At 39.1% G+C, this 19,549-nt stretch overlaps 2 protein-coding genes across 3 annotated transcripts; both read right to left on the bottom strand.

Annotated features, from left to right (window-relative positions):
- Positions 1 to 2,723: 2,723 nt before the first annotated feature.
- LOC149136652 (uncharacterized) lies at positions 2,724 to 8,810 on the bottom strand. Of its 2 annotated transcripts, none has more exons than XM_089349451.1 (2): positions 8,700 to 8,810; positions 2,724 to 7,767 (listed from the first exon to the last, which is right to left on the bottom strand). In XM_089349451.1, exon 2 carries the CDS (start codon positions 7,048 to 7,050, stop codon positions 6,193 to 6,195), a length of 858 nt encoding a protein of 285 aa, XP_089205577.1. In that variant the 5' UTR covers positions 7,051 to 7,767; positions 8,700 to 8,810; the 3' UTR covers positions 2,724 to 6,192. The 2 variants fall into 2 exon arrangements, with proteins under 2 accessions (XP_089205577.1, XP_089205578.1); XM_089349452.1 differs by having other exon boundaries at positions 2,724 to 8,586; positions 8,700 to 8,805.
- A 1,598-nt stretch (positions 8,811 to 10,408) lies between these two features.
- On the bottom strand, positions 10,409 to 18,129 carry LOC106869630 (uncharacterized). The gene is made up of 4 exons (XM_014915444.3): positions 17,853 to 18,129; positions 15,362 to 15,526; positions 14,116 to 14,352; positions 10,409 to 12,017 (listed from the first exon to the last, which is right to left on the bottom strand). The coding sequence occupies exons 1-3, from the start codon at positions 18,106 to 18,108 to the stop codon at positions 14,129 to 14,131; spliced, it is 645 nt and encodes a 214-aa protein (XP_014770930.1). The 5' UTR covers positions 18,109 to 18,129; the 3' UTR covers positions 10,409 to 12,017; positions 14,116 to 14,128.
- Positions 18,130 to 19,549: the final 1,420 nt, after the last annotated feature.

Raw genomic sequence — 19,549 nt, 5'->3', positions numbered from 1 at the left:
AATATGCCTACCTTTTCCCATCATATTCTTGTACCTTTCATTCTCCACCTATTGTGGGTCTTCTGGTGCCTTGCTCACCCTGTTACCCCACACCTCAAAAAACACCTCAATTTTATGCTACCTCCTCTCTTCAGAGTTCCTACAATAGATTACACAGAATTAGGTTTATAAGTCTGAAGACTTCACTCTATCACTGCCCACAGGCATAGTATAGTAAGTAAAGATATTGGTTAATGCAGTGCACTAAGAGGTTCTGAGTTCAATCCCAGACAAGGCCGTGAGGTAATTTGCAAAAAAAAAATCAACAGAAGCAAAAGTGTCACAAAATGAAAACTGTACCCCTGAGGATCAAATAAAGGATTAGGTTTGAAATTCTGAAGCCTGCTAGCCACCGGATCATTTATCAGGTGAAGAATGTTGCCTTCAGACTTAGTGGGGGCTAGAAGGACCCAGAGACACAAACTCATACAGAAAAGGAAGTTATGGAAGCTGAAGGATCCTTCGAATGGTGAGAGATGTAGAATTGTTCAAAATGAAGCATTTGGTGAGGAGGAAGAAATAGAGAAATATGAGGTAGAGGGCAACTGTAAGTTCTTAGGGAATAACTTACACTGAAGTTGACAAACCAAATCTGTGGTTGGAGCAAAGCATGGTGTTGGTGGAATGGCGAGGGTGACAGGGTCAGAAATGAGAAGACACTGGTTTGGAAAGAATGGAAAAGCAGGGTTAGTGAAGAACTATATCAGGTAGCTAAAAGGGAAGCAGAAAGGAAGGGGTTTGCCACTGTCATACACTGCAAGGTGTTCCAGCATGCTTGGCTGTGTATCAAAGAGAATCAGGATGTTGTGGAAGAGAAGTATGTATGGACGGAAATGCTATGCTTGCACTTAGTGATTCTGAAAAGAAAGAGGTGTAGAACTCCCAGTTGCCCTCTACTATCACCGAGATGCTTAAAATATCTGATGCAGCATTTTGTTTCTTACTGGTATTTATGCCAAGGTTGGCTAAACCTTGGTTATTTGTCTGTTCACATATGTGGCTCATGGAAATATGTTGGTTAAGCTCTTTCTTACCACAGTTAATATAAAAGTTTCAAATATTTCACGTTTTATAATTATTTATTGGATATGAACTGATACCAGCTGTGTAAGTGTTGTGGGAACAGCCTTTCTTTTGCGGAAAGGGGGAAGAGTGTCCCACAACTATTACAAATAAACCCAAACATAGAAATATTATGAATTTTTTCTTAATTTCAACCCCTTTTATTTTAGCTTTGTACTCTCTGACTTTCTCAACATATTTTCCATTCAAATTCTAACCCGGTAGATACATATTACTGTAGATCATCATCATCATCATCATCGTTTAACGTCCGCTTTCCATGCTAGCATGGGTTGGACGATTTGACTGAGGACTGGTGGACCAGGTGGCTACAGCAGCCTCCAATCTGATTTGGTAGAGTTTCTACAGCTGGATGCCCTTCCTAACACCAACCACTCCAAGAGTGTATAGTGGGTGCTTTTATGTGCCACCAGCACGAAGGCCAGTCAGGCGGTACTGGCAACGGCCATGCTCGAAATGGTGCTATTTACGTGCCACCGGCACGGAAGCCAGACAGCTGCTCTAGCAACGATCATGCTCGGACGGTGCTCTTAGTGCTCCACTGGTACAGGTGCCATCACGATTTCGCTTTGGATATATTAATTTCATCACTCTGTTACAAAACACACAACATTGTGTAGTTCGCACTAGAAATTGACAATGATTGAGAATATTTACTTGAGTCTCTCCTGTCCATCGTCTTTCCCTATGGGTCGGCTGAAAAGTATATAGGCTGACCAAGATGCTCCCACAGAATGTAACCAAATGAGGCTTATTTTTCAACATAATCCCTCTTGCGATCCACACACTTCTTCCATCGGTGTTGCCATGCTTGGATCCCATCGGTGAAGAGGCTTTCATCATGTTGGTCAGCTGCTACAAGGGTAAGTGAAATAATACCTTAGAAAGAAGTAATTATGGAAGATCTACTTCCTGGACCAGGTGATGAAAGTTATAGAGAAAAAGAATTAGGCTACATGGGGAAGCTAGGGATAGGCCATAATAGAGGAATTTAGGACAGGATGCTCATGGGAACTATTACATGAATCTGTAACAGAACTAGAAAAGGAATTCCAAGTGTGGAAGCAAAACCTGGATTCAAAGGGCCTTAAAATAAACTTAGCAGAGACTAAGGTAAATGGTCCTGTTCCATATGTAGAAAAGATGTAGATAATTTGTTAGCTAGGGGCCCTAATTCACAGTCTCCAACTGGGTTATCCTTATATCTTTTCCATAGTAACATACCTATCTCTATTATTCTTTTTAACCTCTCCTCAATTGTCACAAAACCACCTTCCCCCAGTGAAAGAGACTTTGTTTTGTCTTGCAAGTTACTTCATGATCCTGCCAGTGCTATGAAAAAAAGCACCCAGTGCACTCTGTAAAGTGGTTGGTGTTAAGAAGGGCATCCAGTTGTAGAAAACATGCCAAAACAGACAATAGAGCTTGGCACAGATCCCTGGCTTGCTAGCTTTTGTCAAACCCATGCCAGCATGAAAGACAAAGTGCTAAGTGATGATGATGATGATTTATCATGCCGGACTTCATATAGGAATGCAAAATTTTCCAAATAACATACAAAATAGCTCAGAAATGAATGTAAAGTAGGAACTAAATAATAATAATAATTGATTCTGGTTTTATTGGCCACAAGGGCTGATACAAATTAAAAACATATAAGGACAAAGACAGGACGAAGGTTACAAAGGGTTTTGTCCGAAAAGAAAAATGTTCGTGTAAACAATGGAAAAACAGAGAAAGATATAACAAATAAAACTCCCAAAAAGGGGAGGTGCTTCGAAAGGTTACACGTGGAAAAACCCATAAAAGCCACGGGAGCCTGGTCAGTAAATAAAAAGGGGTATAGAGCTCCTTCTCCTTTTATATTACCTTTTTTACAGGTGTATCCTCAGAATTAGTCCGTTCATACTGGCCATTCTTCCAACAGTCACCCATCTTTCAAGAAATTTGCTATGAGACAGCACTTCCCCCTCTACTCTCATCTTCCTTTTCAAGTGGAACTTGAAAAAGTTGATGAGGCCTTGGCCAAAGAGGAAAGTGTCTGACTTTAGCCCTTTCAAACAGGTCCACCATACCACCTCTTTCGCTACAGCCACTAGACATAGGAAAATTGCCTTGCCCTTCCGGTTAAAGGAGGTTGGCGGGTCAATCTTCACGATGGATTCAGCTGATAACCAGATCCGTCCCACGTGACAGTAGTTGTTTGACATAAACCCACAGGTCAGCAATACTTGGGCACTGGACGAGTGCATGCAGAACGGTTTCGTCGTCCTGAGCACGCACCTTGGGCAGGCCCAACAGACGGCACTTCCGTGCCGGTAGAGTTTATCTCGAACAGGCAGCGCCCCTCGGTAGCACTGCCGGGCAAAGGACATTTGGAAGTTATCCATGGGCCTCGGCCCGAAAGTTCTTCCATAACTGATTATCTTCGACACCTAGAGTTTCCCCAAGAACGTTGTCGCACTTTTCCTCCACTAACCCTCTATAGAATGCTAGAGTGGAGCTACTACCGATTGCATTGCCCACCTGACTGAGGGCGGTAAGAGCTTGGCGGCACTCGAGGTGCCAAGTGCCTTTTCTTGGTCTGCGTTTGATCCAGGATTGCAGCTCTGTTAAAGAAACGAGCTGCAGAAAATCGTGTCTGACGAACGGCGACCACATCTGTTCACCGTCCAGGAAACGCTTGAGATGTCGTAACCTGAGCGCATGTTTGTGCATCAGCAACCACGGCATGCCAAGGCCTCCGTTAAGTGGCTGTTGACAGCAGATGGAGCGCCTGACCAATGGTACCTGACCCTTCCACAAAAAGTCAAAGCAAACGTACCAGCATGGCCAACCAGTGGTCGGGACAAGTGATGACGGTCAAGCGGTAATAGATGACGGATGCGATGTACGCATTCGCCACCTCCGCTCGACCTTTCAGGGACAGCTTCCTCTCGGACCATTTCTGGGTGAGATTGGGCACCCTGCTTGTCACTTCTTCCCAGTTTTTCTCCACCTGGAGGTCCGGACTGAACCAGATCGTGAGCAGTTTAACAGGTCCATCTGTTCAGCGCCCTACGACGCTGTTGGATGGCATGGACTTGCCCCTCCATGTGCCCAGTTGCAAGCCCACTGACTTTTCCACGTTAATTTTCGCACCTGTCACCGCTTCATACTCGTTTAGTGTCTCGCCAATCAGGTCAATATGACTGTGGCTCGACACCATCACGGTAATGTCGTCGGCATAGGCAGACACGCACTTTCCACATCCCATATCATGCGCCTTGTTTAGTTTCTTAACTAAATCCCGCTCTGTTTTCTTACGTTCTACAGCTAGAGCCTTACTAAGCCTAATCGATTCTGCTCTAATTGCCCGCTTCAGGGCGAACCACCAGTTGTTATTGATGATTGCCCCGGTTAACGCCCTCTTAACTAATAAATTAATCCGGTCTCTAGGCTTTGCACACCGTTAACGACGTGTTTAGCTTCCAGTAACCAGGACCTTGTCTATGGAGCCTATCTAAGTCGACCATACAGATCAAGAATTTGTGGTCCGTGTAGCCGACTATGTTGAATTGTGGACACCCTATGCTATCCTTATCCACTGGCCTACAGAAAACTCTATCTAAGTACGATCTAGACGACCCGATGCGATTAGTCCAAGTCCACATTGGCACATTCGGGTTGTCTAGTCGATACCTGTCGGACAGCTGAAAGTGTCCGAGCAGGTTGGCGAGGCTCTTGTACCCCCCTCTCCTATCAGATACACCCGTGCCCACCCTATCGATACATTCGTCTAAGACAGCGTTCCAATCCGCAACTAGCACTAAAGTGCGAGAAGTACCCAGGAAAACCTCCAGACGTTTGAAATAATCCAACTGCCCTGCTCCTGTCGGAGTGTAGGCAGCGCTGTCACTACTATCGACGTCTGGGACCACCAACTTTTCTGGATCCAGGAAGACTGCCTTTATTTTCAAATCCAGGCCTTTCCGAAATAGCACCGCAGTACCCCACCGCCCGCTCCCGGCTGACACGGAGATAGAAAAATCTCTTATCCGCCGAAAAGGGCTGTGAGTTCCTGCGAGTCAGGGAGCCTGGTTTCACTAATGGCTGCTATATCTACACTGTAAGACCTCAGGTTGTTCAACAGGTGACCCTGTTTCCAAGGCGACCCAAGGACTTTCACATTTATACTGCCGATTCTGAGTACTACCATGTTTTAAAAAAGGAAAGTATATAAGGAGAAAAAGCTTTACTTACTGTTGTTGCTTTCTGGTGGGGTGGCTCCCCTGTGCTTCTGTGTGGCTATTTCCACTAGATTTTGGGAGAAACTTCTCCCTGGCGACCCAACATCATTCGGAAACTTTTCTTTTATTTTATTATAGTTTTCTTGGGTTATTTTTAGTGTGAGTATGTGTGCTGGTGGTGCGTTGTATAAGGGTATAATGAAGTTTGTGGTATTTGCATTTGTACTGTTTTTTTAAAGTTTACTAGATGTTCATTTTTGGTGTTAATAGCTGTTACATTTGTGGTGTGTGTGTGTGTTGGTGTTTGCGGTGGAGAAGGTGTTGCTATTTGTTGTGAGTGTGTGTTGTTGTTGTTGCTGATGATGTTGGGAAGCTCACCTTTTTCACCACCCCCACCTTTGTCAATTGTTTCTTTTGTCTACTTTCTCCTTTTTTCTTTGGTGGCACAGTGTGCCACTCTCCTTTCTCACTATCAGTAGTCACACAATCCGAGCTGATCTGATCTGGAAAGGGAATGTTTGTAGGGGCTGGCGATAATTCTTTCGCAATTTCTGTTGTTATTGTTGCTGGTTCTGTTGTTGTTTTCTTTTTTTGGTGTGGAGGTCCTTGGTGTTGGTGTTGGTGGTGTGGAGCCTTTTGGTTGTTGTTTCTGTTGTACCTCCTGTTGTTGTTGCTGCTGCAATTTTCTTTTTTTTTTCCGCCTCCAATCTCTGTTTGTAGATGGGGCAGTCTTTTTTAAGGTGTTGGTTGCTGCTGCAGAGGTAGCACTTTGGCCTTCGCCCCTTTACAGCAACGTGAATTCTGGTGCCATCCGGCAAGTTTATTGAGTTGGGTATGGCATTTATGGTATCTTGTTCAATTTGAACAAGGAGCTGCATGCCCATACCCGACTGGTTTTCTTGTGCACCTCCAGAATGGTGGCAGTCTCTTCAATGTCAAAGAGCACAGCTGCCACTAGCCAGGAGATGTTCAGTTCTGGCGGCACTTGATCTAGTTTTATTTTTGTCACGCGCCGACCAAGGTATGTCAGCACGAGCAATAAATCGTCCGCCTTCAGCGATGTTGTGGAGTGCCGGATGGCATCCTCTTCCATTGGGAAGCGCACTTCCACTGTTCCAAAGCGCTTCCCTTTAGTTACGAAATTTTTCTGGACCCATATGAGCTTTAGAGCTATCTTCAATCTCTGTGGGGTAGCACTCTCCATCTTTTGATATCTTGTGTTGAACACCTTGTATACTATTGTCCTTCTGTTTGTTGCTTGTATTAATGCTTGTGGAGTGTTAAGAAAGACATTATTTCCGTCTTTTCTTAACAACTCCTTAGCATTCTTTATTTCTGCCATTGTAACTTGGATTTCTTCCGAGCTCTGCTTAGCTGCTGAAGCGAAACCGTTACAATGGCTACTGGTCTTGGTGTTGCTGGTGTTGTTTTCTTTGTTCTTCAATGTTGTGTTCTTTTCTACCTCCTTCTCCGGTGTAGGAGCAATGGTGGAGGTAAGAGCTGGGAAGTGCACATCTAAAAGTCGGTTGAACAGGTTGGAAACAGGAACGCTGCACGTGGCAGAACGTTCCTCAGCATTTGACTCTTTGCCTTTTATGGCGTCAGATGGGCAGGATTGTGTGCGACTAGACATGTCATTCTTTTTCGGAGGGTGTAATGAAGAAAGAAGAGAACAGCTGGCTGCTCTCTTCAAAGACATTTTTTCAAAATTGATATTTGTTAAAATGGAAATTTTAAAATGTTCAAATGAAAATTTCGCCCCTAAATGGGGGAAATTTTGCCTAACCGACTAGCTCCACAAGAACCTAGTTGGCTTGGCTACACAAATATATAAAAATTAAAACAGGTTACAAACGATTTTCATGCAAAAATGACAACAACTTACAGAGCTTCGGGAGACACGTCTGTCCGCTTGAAAGGCAATAATAATAATGAGAATTACAAAATCTTGAGTGATTTTCCCATATAGACTGACCAAACTACTGAAGCAAGAAGACTAGATACAATCACAGCCCTCCTGTAACATCTGGCTTTGCAGCCCTCTCATGAAGTTCGGCTTTATGTAGCTCCCGGCGGACAGTTTTTGTGGAAACTGGTTTCTCAACATCGTCATTAAGCCCTGCAGTAATTTTGGGAGCTGTACTTTTGCGATTCTTTATAACAATTCGCAGAAAATTCCGAAGGCCCTTATCAGAAAGCTTTGCTTTTCTTCCAGAGTTTTGTTTTGATGAGGAGGTTTTTTCCTCTTTCTCAAAGGTTGACATTACTTTTGAGACAGTATTTCTTGATACATCAAACATTTCGGCTGTTTTCGTTACGCTAGCGCCTGCCCTACGAGCACCAACAATTTGACCTCTTTGAAAATCCGACAGATCTGTCATTTTAATGAATTTTAATTACCTTTTTCCGGTGATACCTGAAAAGAAATAGTAATTTTAGCAAAAAAATATTAAGCAACACTAATAATAAATAAAAAAACATAAAAATAAACAAGATTTTGACGGTTTTATAGATATTTCAAAATTATGATGCTAGGTGTTTCCATTATTTTGACCAACTCCTGTATATAGAAATGGGCAACCACATGGCTCCAGGTTCAATCCCACCGCGTGGCACCTTGAGCAAGTATCTTCTATAGCGCAATTTTTCCTTCATATTTGTTCCCAGCAAGTTGTTTTACACCTATTAGACTATTAAAAAAAAAAAATTTGTCACCGGGTCAAACACTATAATTCAGAGGCCATGGATTGACGATATGTGACGATGTAAATGTTCCGAGCCCTCTCCCCACCCTGCCTTTCGCGAGCGCACGTCTTTTTCTTCATATTCGTTCGCAACAAGTTGTTTTACACCTATTAGAATATTTTATTTTTTTATTTCCCACCGGGTCAAACCCTTTAGTTTGACCCGGATTCCTACCCCTTTTATCCGAACCAAAATAAGGGATTTGCAGCATATTAGGAGATCAGGGTACTTGATTCCACGCAAAAAATCCGAGTTTTTTTTTTCCTTAGTGAAAATCGGACAGGTGAAAGGATCAAAATTTACCCAAACATTTAACAGCGATAAAACAATATAAACGAAGGATTTAAATGTGATCGAGAAGAGAAATAAATAAACTTTCCGAGTAAAATGTTTGGCACTATCATGCTATTAGCTGTCAGAAGTGAAAGTGCTCACTGCTAGTGAAGTATCTGTCTGTCTGCCTGCATGCCTGGATAGTGCCAAATGTTTTCTAAACGAACAAAAAAAAGCGTAAGAAATTGACCAAAGAAATTAATTCAAAGTTAAATGAGGAGAGTGAAATAATATAGAGTTGATGAAGGAGAGAAACTTAGAGAAACTCACCGAGGAATTAATTTAAAGTTTGATTTAGGGATCGAATAAACAAAACATAAAAATTCACAGAAAGAAATCCTGGGCCAACGCGGTCATTAACAGGAAGTTTTAGCGTAAACTGGATTATAAGGTCGTAATAATGTCAATTATTTCATTTTATACAAAAGTTTGTAAATCGTTCAATGTTTCTAACTTTAATTCTAAAAATTATAACTATAACATGCTAACATTCATTTTGTTATATAATTCAAAATTATATATATGCAAATATCGACTGCATGAAGGAATATTCTTATTTAATAAAAATATACGTTATATATTTCCTAGAACCAAAATCTTGTAAATTCCTTACGTTCATAAGGCCTTTATCCAAAATAAGTCCAAAGTGCAACAAATATTCCTTAATTATTGACAAAATATCTAAATAACGACAGTAATTAAGGATTGTGCCGTAAATGATGATTTAAGACCAAAGGAGTTATCTCCCTTTTTCATTGGCTACTCTTAGGTCAACATTCCCAAAGCTTCGAATGGAAAGCCTTCAAACCCAGACTATGTGTTTTGTATGAATGCCATTGCATTATCCGATGTATCTCTTCTTTGTTTAAGATTATAAACTGTGATTTGAAGGTCATCGTTTTTTCGTTGTTGTTTACTGCCAGGTCATCTCTGATCTGGTTGACTTTTGATCAAAGCAATTCAGCTGTCATTCCTCCCCGCCATTCTTTTTGGTTTTGAAGACATATCTCTCAGTCTACACAACTCATATGTGTCGCCCCAGTTTTAAAATGATAGAGTTCTAGAATAGAAGGGCCTCAGAGTTAACCTAGCAAAAACCAAAGCCTTAGTAAGTAGGAAAGTAGACAAATCACAAATGCCCTCAGGTAGATGGACATGCTCGATCTATAGAAAAGGCGTAGGTAGAAATTCCATAAGATGTACCCGGTGCAAGCTATAGACACATAAGAGGTGCAGCAATATCAAAGTGTCTTATAAATAGGACAATGAGACAATGTGATATAGCTTATTTAATGTTCTCATTTAGTGTCCTATTTATAGGACAGTGGGACTTAATGGGTTAATATGAAAAGTATAGAAAAAATAACAAAGTAACAGGACCTAGTTATTGAATTACAGAGACTATGGAAAGTGTGGGTAAAATGTATCCCAGGAGATATAGGTGCATTGGGAACTATCCCTAAAGATTTGAACAGATGGATAAAGGAAATAGGTAGAAAACCCAGTTTAGTACAGCTGCAGAAAACATTCTTATTAAGTACAGCTAGGATACTTAGTGGGGTTCTTGGCATCTAAGGTTACATGCTGCAACCCAATAGGAGGGTTCTTGGCTTCTAAGGCAACTTGATGATGATGATTTATCATGCCGGACTTCATAGCAATGAAGCTATTCATTTTCCGATGACTAAAGTGAGTTACATTTTATTTCATGGTCATAAAGTAAAAATATTAATTGGATTCTTAATGGGATTCCTCAGAATATGAAACTGTAACAAGTTTCTTAGAAAATATATTACAACTGTGCAAAGAAATATTTTATGCAAAATAGAAAAGAATCTGAACTTTTGGAAGCAAACTTTTGCTTAAGATTAAATCAGTTACAAAGAAAATCGAAAGGATATCAGCAGTTGTTGATTTTAGAAAGAAGAGATTGAAAATATATTAAGTGTTGTTTAATAAAATGGAAGGAAAATCAGCAATTTAGATTTTTTAAAACTTTATTTTGAAAAATAGACAAAGTTGTGTACATTAAGGTGATTATAAAATACATTCATTTTTGGTTATGTATAATGATTTAATTCTCTAAAAATATAGGAATGCAAAATTTTCCAAATAACATACAAAATAGCTCAGAAATGAATGTAAGTAGGAACTAAATAATAATAATGATAATAATGAAGATCTTGAGTGATTTTCCCATATAGACTGATCATACTACTGAAGTAAGAAGACCAGATACAATCACAGAGGACAAAATAAACATTGTGTAAGATCATAGATTTTTCAATTCCTTAGAGTAAATACCAAAGAAATTGAGAAATATCAGGATTAATCCAAAGAGCTGAGGAGATTGTGGAAGACCAAGACAGCAATTATTCCTGTAGTAACCAGGGTTGTGGAGTCGGAGTCGTGGAGGCAAAGTTTTTTGTTTCAACTCCACAGTCCTGGTAGTAACTGGTTGACCTGGTTCAACTCCCAAAATGCTCTAAAAGATTGAAAAAGATTGGAATTAAAATTCGCATTGCTGACCTGCAGAAAAGTAACATCCTATATTCTGAAAGAATCCTAAGGAAGATTCTCGAGATTTGAGGAGACTTGTTCTCACCAAACATCAAGATACAATACCTGCTGACTAAATTAGCATAATAATAATAATAATAATAATAATAATAATAATAGTCCTTTCTGCTATAGGCACAAGGCCTGAAATGTTGGGGGAAGGGATTAGTTGATGTAATTGATAGTGTTCAACTGGTACTTGTTTCATCGACTCCCAAAAGGATGACAGGTAAAGTTGACATCAGTAGAATTTGAACTTAGGACATCAAGACAGAGAAAATGCTGCTAAGCACTTTGCCGAGCATGCTAACCATTCTGCCAGCTTGCCACCTTTAATAATAGAACAAGGCCAACAATTTTTGAGTGGAAGGAGTTTGTTGATAACAAGGACTCCATTACTTGACTGGATTATTATTTTATTGACCCCAAGAGGATGAAAGGTAAAGATGGCCTCAGCAGGATTCAAACTCAGAATGTAAACCACTGGAACAAACATTTCAAACCTTTTCTTCTAACATTCCACTGGTTTTATTGGTAAAGGATCAGCAGTGGTTAAGGTACAATAATTTTCAGAAATTTAAAACCAATTAAAAACCTTTTTCTATCCAACAAACTTAAAATTCATAATATAATCAAAAAGCACAATTAGACATGTAGCGATGATATCGATACTGAAAGAAGTTTTTTATGAATAACTGCTTTGTTAGCTACTTTTTACAAATAACAAATAATTTGATCTATAAACATCTAACTTTAGATTATAAAAGTTTTTAGATTAAAATTTAATCAGAAAAAAAAAACAATGGATGATAATATTAAAAATGTGAATAACACAGCACTTTCAGTTTATAATACAAGGCAACTTGCTGACATCCAAGTCAAATGTTTTCTCAGAATAAGTGTATAAAAAATTTGATGTAAAAAAATATTGTCCAAAGTTGACAGATACCATCTGTAAGAACATGCCAAACTTGTGATAAAATTTTAAGATGTTAATTAGTCCTTTGGTTAACGGATTCATAATAAATGCTGAAAAATATAAAACCATTAGAAAAACATTAAAATGAGGCAAAAAAATTATTTAAAAAATAACAGAACTTCATTAAATATATTTATTACATAATTTTCTACTTTCATTGTGATCCTTCTCAGGTAAGATGCAAAAGGTTTGCAGTCCAGGCCCTCTGCAAAACTTACAAAATGTTGAGCATGATTAGGGGCAATAGGTGCAAGGCCATCAAGTTGATAGAGGAGACAGCAGAGACTGCCTCGAAATGATTGCAAATCAGGAAGTGTGAGCCTTGGAAGGAGTAGTGCTACTAGGGCACTGCTAACTGGACACTCGTAGCCAGGGCTTGATTAATAATGGGTAAAGGTGTCTGATTGTTGGAAGACCTGAAACACCTAATGACACTCATGAAATATCAATAATGATGTGTCCAGGTGCATCACAGAATGAGGTTTGGAAATACTTGAAGTAGGATTTATGTTTTGATTATTACTATATTTTCATGCTGTCATTAATTTTGTGAGTCATTAAGGCGGCAAAATGGCAGAGATGTTAGCACGCCGGGCAAAATGCTTAGCAGTATTTCGTCCATTTTTACATTCTGAGTTCATCCTTTTGGGGGACAATAAATTAAGTACCAGTTGCGTACTGGGTCGATCTAATTGACTGGCCCCCTCCCACAAAATTTCGGGCCTTATGCCTAGAGTAGAAATGATTAAGTGAATGTTAAAGGTACTCACAGAATGGGGTACCTTTAGGTTAATAGTGGTTCTTGCCCCCTTTTTCTTTTGTAGTGGCCCTTTTCATTATATCAAGCACCCACCTAAGTGGTGAATGAGATATCATGACTAAACTTAACACGGATGATAATTAATATATTTTACTCAAATGGAGATTCCAAGATACAAAGAAAACAAGCAAGACTGTGTGCCTAAACTGTACTATTCTGCCCAGAAATATAACATTGAAAATTAATTATTCTTGTTCAAGCATGTCTTCAGCCATGATATATACTTACCTCTCATTTTATTTTAATTATCATTACTAGCTTTATCGTGTATAATATAATTACTATTAGAGGTAAAATTTACATGCGTGGACAGGATGTCAAATGCACTTTTGCCAAAGGACAAAAAATTGAACTAACACAATGCCAAAAAGACACAAAGCCGAACAGCATTTTGTCTGTTCAGCTTCATATCCTTTGGCAAAAGTGCATTCGGCATCTGGTCCATGTACCAAAATTTACTATGTTAATTATGTTACCTCACTGCTCCCTAAAACCAAACTCTCCCTTCAATATGCCCAACACCTCGTTGGGGTCAGTACCACCCATGTTGAGAACCTCTGGGTTAACAGAATCAAATTGCTGATTGAGCAGAATATTTTACAACAGTCTTATGTAGATGGACTGATTCTGAGAGAAATAATCAGTAAACAAAATATGAATTTATCCAAATTTTCTTGTTGGCCAGATATTCTGTCCAGGTAAACTGCTATTCAATATTTAAATTTTACCCATAAAAGGATTTTGATATAGTATAGTATTCAATCAAAATATAAATCAAATTATAAGGTCCCACCACTTACACAAGAAGCAAGATGCATCCTTACCCCCATTTTTCCACTGAGGATCTCCAGAAAGTCAGAGGTGGTTGTCAGAGAATTTCTACAACTTCACCAGCTCCAATTTCTGATCTTCTAATTCCCCAGATTGTAATCCTGTGGATTACTTATGTGTAGAGCACAGCTGAGAAAGACACCAACCACTCTGCCTGAAATATCAAGGCTGAGCTGGTGGCTAAGATCAAAGTGGTGTTCAAAGATCTTCCCAGGGACTTCAAGAGGAATGCAAGTGCCAGGTTCTGAGGCTGTAGTGGAAGCTGAGGACAGCTTGGTTGGGGAAACTGTTATCTCCCAGCCATAATCTACTGAATAGTTTTTTTTTTAAATACTTTTAATTTTTGGATGGGATATTGTGTTTTCTTTTCCTTTTATGCAAACTGACAAATTTAGCCTGAACACTCTGATATACAGGAATGAATTTAAAAGAGAACACTGTGAGAAAATTAAGGTAAAAGCAAGGTTGAAACTTTTAAAAAGAAAAGAATTCCGTACCAGATGGCAGTAATTAGTTAAAACCTAATTTGTCGTCTTTGGATGGTTGTTTCTCAGGGTAAGTTTTAATAACGTCAATCATCAGAAAGAGAAACATACAAGCAAATGCACTGAAGAAGCCAGAGAGAACATTCAGACCATAAGAAAACGACAAATAGTTCATCCAGGGCCGTGGCATCCAGTTAGGGTCAATGGACATCTGGGCAAAGATCAATGAATCCATGAAGACCAAAGCAGCTACAAAAATAGATAATTGAGATTTAAGTGTAAGCTCTGAATATCTTACACAAGATATTGTCAAAGTCATTTATAAACATTAATATAATCATCAATATATTGTTATATTTCAGGATGGTCATTTTTTTTTCTTGCCAAATAAACAAGCACACTATATATTCATTCTTCATTTTTTTATTATTGTCAGGACTGGCTCCTGTGCAGGTGGCACGTAAAATACACCATTTTGAGCGTGGCCGTCACCAGTACTGCCTGAATGGCCCTCGTGCCGGTGGCACGTAAAAGCACCCACTACACTCTCGGAGTGGTTGACGTTAGGAAGGGCATCCAGCTGTAGAAACTCTGCCAAATCAGATTGGAGCCTGGTGTCACCTCCTGGTCCACCAGTCCCCAGTCAAACCGTCCAACCCATGCTAGCATGGAAAGCAGACGTTAAACGATGATGATGATGATGATGATATATATATTTATGTATATCATGGCACTCCGTTGGTTATGACGATGAGGGTTCCAGTTGATCTGATCAATGGAACAGCTTGCTCATGAAATTAACATGCAAGTGGCTGAGGACTCCACAGACACATGTATGCTTAATGTAGTTCTCGGGGAGATTCAGTATGACACAGAGTGTGACAAGGCTGACACCCTTTGAAATACAGGTACAACAGAAACAGAAGGAAAGAGTGCGAGAAAGTTGTGGTGAAAGAGTACAGAAGGGTTCGCCACCATCCCCTGCTGGATCCTCGTGGAGCTTTCGCTCAATAAACACTTACAATACCTGGACTGGGAATCGAAACCGCAAGCCTACGACTTCAAGTCCACTGCCCTAAGTACTGGGCCATTGTGCCGCATCCAACCCATGCCAGCATGGAAAACAGACGTTAAACGATGATGATGATGATGATGATGAGACACACATGCAGTTTTGTGAGCAAAGGTGACAGATATGAATGAACAGTGTAAAGACTCTCAGGAATTCAAATTTTATTAATAAATGTCAAATATATACCTGAAATCCCATTGAGAACACAATTGAGAATGAAAAGCTTCATTTTCCTGTCTTTGTAGACTGATTCAGTGGTGTAGGGGGACAAATAGAGCAAAATCAGAAGAAGCGAACCAAGATCACAGAGAAGTGTAAAGATGGCAAAAGCCTGCACTGCTCGGAACCAATCTAAAAATATAAAGCAAAAGTACAACAGATTGATAGTCTTTCCTTTCAAAGTATAATGTAATAAATGCATTTATGTAACATCAAACCATGAGGACAGAATTGTAGAAGTCATCATCATCATCATTTAACATCCATTTTCCATACTGGTATGGGTTGGACAGTTTGCCAGGAGCTGCACCAGGCTGGCTAGCTCCTGTCAAACCATCCAACACATGTCAGCATGGAAAACAGATGTTAAATGAGAATGATGTATTGGATATGTTTTTTTTAAAGACATCTGGGAGAGAGTTGACTGTTATTTTTAGCAAGACAAGTGACCATGTAACAGCTTCCTCATTGTTTTGGCAGTCACAGAAATTATTGTTACTAGACTTTTTCGGAAGATGTGGGGAATGGAAGACGAGTTTTACTAAGTCTTAAATATAAATCTGTAACCTTGGAGAGAAACGGTGGAAGAAGTGGACCCAGGAAGACATGGGATGAGGTGGTGAAGCATGATCTTCAGATGTTGAATCTTACAGAGGCAATGTGATCAAGACTTGTGGCAAGTGACATATCAAGCCAAGTGAAATCATAGTTGTGGTCAGTGCCAGTGATATGTAAAAGACACCCATTATCCTCTTGGAGTGGTTGGCTTAAGGAAGGGCATCCAGCCATAGAAACCAAGCCAAATCAGACTGGAACCTGGTGCAGCTTACCAGTTCCAGTCAAAAAGTTTAACCCATGCCAGCATGGAAAACAGATGCTAAATGATGATGCTGTAACTGTCTCTGCTAGACATTGTATTCTACACCAAGAGGTATTTTATGGAAAAATGGGGTAGGAATGCTCCTTGCTTCTCGTGTAAGTGGTGAGACCTTATAACTTGATTAACATTTTGATTGATAGCTGTACTACATTCCCCCATACTCATATATGTGTGTGTGTTTGTGTTTATCCCCCCAACATCGCTTGACAACCGACGCTGGTGTATTTACGTCCTCGTAACTTAGCGATTCGGAAAAAGTGACCGATAGAATAAGTACTAGGTTTACAAAGAATAAGTCCTAGGGTCGATTTGCTCAACTAAAGGCGGTGCTCCAGCATGGCCACAGTCAAATGACTGAAACAAGTGAAGGAGTAAATATTGTTTACTTCTTGACTTGAAGTGAGGAAAATAATGGATAACAAGTCTCAAGGTAAAAGAGGTAACAAATGCATAACAAAAACATTCAATACTACCTCGATGGAATTTCCACACTGACTAAAAGAATCAAATGTTTCAAACAAAATACAATTTCAAAAGAAACCATCTCAAAGTTTTCAAAACAACTGGAGAATCTCCACAGTTACTGTTTAAAAAGTAAATGCATATTCTTTAAGTCAATATATTTTAATGTTTCTCAGATAAGCTCCTTTTCAGAACTATTACAGTCTTAAAACCGTTTTTCTAATTATTTTTCCCAACAATATTTCAAGATTTGGAGATTTGATCTTTCATAACACAATCCAGGTAAGGAAGAGATCAGCACACAAAATAATCGAATGTTTATGGAATTACAAGAAAAGAAACTTTAAAAAAGATGTTGAGGTTTCAGTCATACATTTTTGAATTTCTGTGGTTTGACTAAATGAAGCAACAAGGAAGTTTGCATATTTTCCAAACTTTTGTTAATTAACAAAGAACATATAATTAATGTTTTTTTAAAGGAAGTTTCGAATTAAATATTTGTAAATCTATTTCTTTTCCTTTTAAAACGCAAGTAAACAATAATTCTTGTCTGTATTTATGTATGTGTGTGTGTATACACGCATTCTTATTGCGTCAAAAATATGCTTCTTCTACGTATTCATCATAATGTCCTCTCAATAGTTATTCAATCAATTTATTTTTAATTATCTAATTTAACTTTTCTCGTTGAGCTTGAAGACATTTAATAAAATTTGCTTGGATTTTGTAAATATCGTAAAAATTCCTTCAACGTTTTCGTGAACATTTGTTATTTAGAGAAACGGAAATCAAGTTCTGGCCACCCAGTTAGAAATAACCTGGAAATTTACATTCTTTCATAAACATAGAAAAAACTTTGAGACTGAGAGTTTCAATAAGTTTATACAAACATTATTTATGAAATAGATGGCTTCAAGATCAGATATTTAAATATTGCTGGGATGCAGCTGGATATGTTTTTATATATTGATTGCCAAAACGTTGAAATGAAGGGCAGAAATGATAAACATCGTTGGCCACCTAATTAATTTGAGTCATTAATTACCATTAAATGTATTTGACAGACAAATATAGAAATCCAAAGGAAAATAAAGAGACATAAAAACATTTTCTTACGTGGCATAATGTTATAGCTGGCATCATTGAATATTGTTGAGTGAATCCACCAACAACCAACATAGGCATGCATAGTTGGGTCTCGAGGTTTGATGTAACCTGAAAGACAAACATGCCAAAGACCTACGTTTGCCATGGGGCTGTGGACACGGGTCCATGACTTGATCCAGTAAGGAGAAGCAAAAGCCACAAACGCACAAAAAAACGCACAAGTTATACAAATCGAACTCAACGTAAACAAGGTGCGGCCCGCCATATTTGTAATTCTTTAAACTCTGACCTACTTCTTCCTTCAGGTAAAAACTGGATTAATCAACAGGTGGACGAGTCCATTCGTATCACTAGCTGTAACAGGTTGACTTATTTATTCACGAAACAATTACACAAATAGATAAATAAATAATTCATTAAATATAATATAATATAATATAATATAACACTCTTCCTTGAGGTAAAATTGGATTGCTGAACAGATGGACGGGTCCACATATATTCTTGGGTGTAAGCAGGTCGACTTATTTCCGGAACAATATAACGTATTTATATAGGGTCGGAGCAAAATGGTCAAGTACGGTAAAATGAGTAATTTCTGACTTTTCACTATTTTCTCCCTTTCCTTAGAAGCATTGCATCATTTTCCTCTACTATCGCATCATCTTTGGGAGTAAAAACTGGTCAGCTTCGTTATTATTGTTGAAGTTGAGAGAGTTTGAAACACAGATGACAAGTACTTTTTTTCTCAAGCAATTTTCCATCAACTTTGACCCAATTGAAAACGTGGTTGCTAATAAAATATCAGGATAAATTTTGATGCTTAACAATCAATATTCTTTTCTCTTTAGGATTTCAAGTCAATTTTTCCGCCACACTAATGTCTAACTTGATCATTTTCAATTTTCAAAACGTGATGCCTAAAGTGGGACAAAATGAGTAATGATTAATTTCAATAATTTATTCCTTTTAACGGCATGGTGCGTAGATATATTGGGAAGAGAGCCACTCGAACAGAGGAAGCTATAGAGAATTTTTTATGTTGAGTTGTCCTCCTACCATTGTTTAACAGCTGATGTTGGTGTGTTTATGTCCCCATAACTTAGTGGTTCGGCAAAAGAGACTGATAGAATAAGTACTAGGCTTACAAAGAACAAGTCCCGGGGTCGATTTGTTTGAATAAAAGGCGGTGCTCCAGCATGGCTGCAAATGACTGAAACATCATCATCATCATTTAATGTCTGTTGTCCATGCTAGTATGGGTTGGACGGTTTGACCAGGGCCAGTAAGCTGGAAGGCTGCACCAGACCCCAGTCTGATTTGGCATGGTTTTCTACAGCTGGATGCCCTTCCTTACACTAACCACTCTGAGAGTGTAATAGGTGCCTTTACATGCCACCGTCATGTGTGACACTGGGGTGCATTTATGTGCCACTCGCATGGGTACCAATTTGCATGACACTGGTATCTGCTATGACTGCAATTTTGCTCAGCTTGATGGGTTTTCTTCTCAAGCACAACATAATACCAAGGGTCTTGATCATTACTTCCATGAAGCCTAATGCTCGAAAGGAACTCAGCCACCTTGTCTCTGTTAGGCTCAACACTTGAAAGGAACTCAGCCACTTTGCCTCCATGAGGCCCAATGCTTGAAAGGAACTCAGCCTCTCGTCTCTGTGAGGCCCGATGTTCAAAAGATGTTCTTT

This window comes from Octopus bimaculoides, chromosome 3, assembly GCF_046866305.1.
Source record: "Octopus bimaculoides isolate indiv1 chromosome 3, ASM4686630v1, whole genome shotgun sequence".
NCBI classification, from domain to species: Eukaryota; Metazoa; Mollusca; class Cephalopoda; order Octopoda; family Octopodidae; genus Octopus; species Octopus bimaculoides.
Note: the sequence above shows the minus strand (reverse complement) of the source record. Positions and strands in the feature narration are given on the sequence as shown.

What these genes read in the sequence shown, in the direction of transcription:
- LOC149136652 (XM_089349451.1), bottom strand. Translation starts at nt 7,050, where the DNA reads ATGTCTTTGAAGAGAGCAGCCAGCTGTTCTCTTCTTTCTTCATTACAC.
- LOC106869630 (XM_014915444.3), bottom strand. Translation starts at nt 18,108, where the DNA reads ATGGCGGGCCGCACCTTGTTTACGTTGAGTTCGATTTGTATAACTTGT. An exon ending in CAGCTATAACATTATGCCAC is followed by an intron (nt 15,527 to 17,852) that starts GTAAGAAAATGT and finishes TTATATTTTTAG; the next exon opens with ATTGGTTCCGAGCAGTGCAG. An exon ending in TGTTCTCAATGGGATTTCAG is followed by an intron (nt 14,353 to 15,361) that starts GTATATATTTGA and finishes CTATTTTTGTAG; the next exon opens with CTGCTTTGGTCTTCATGGAT.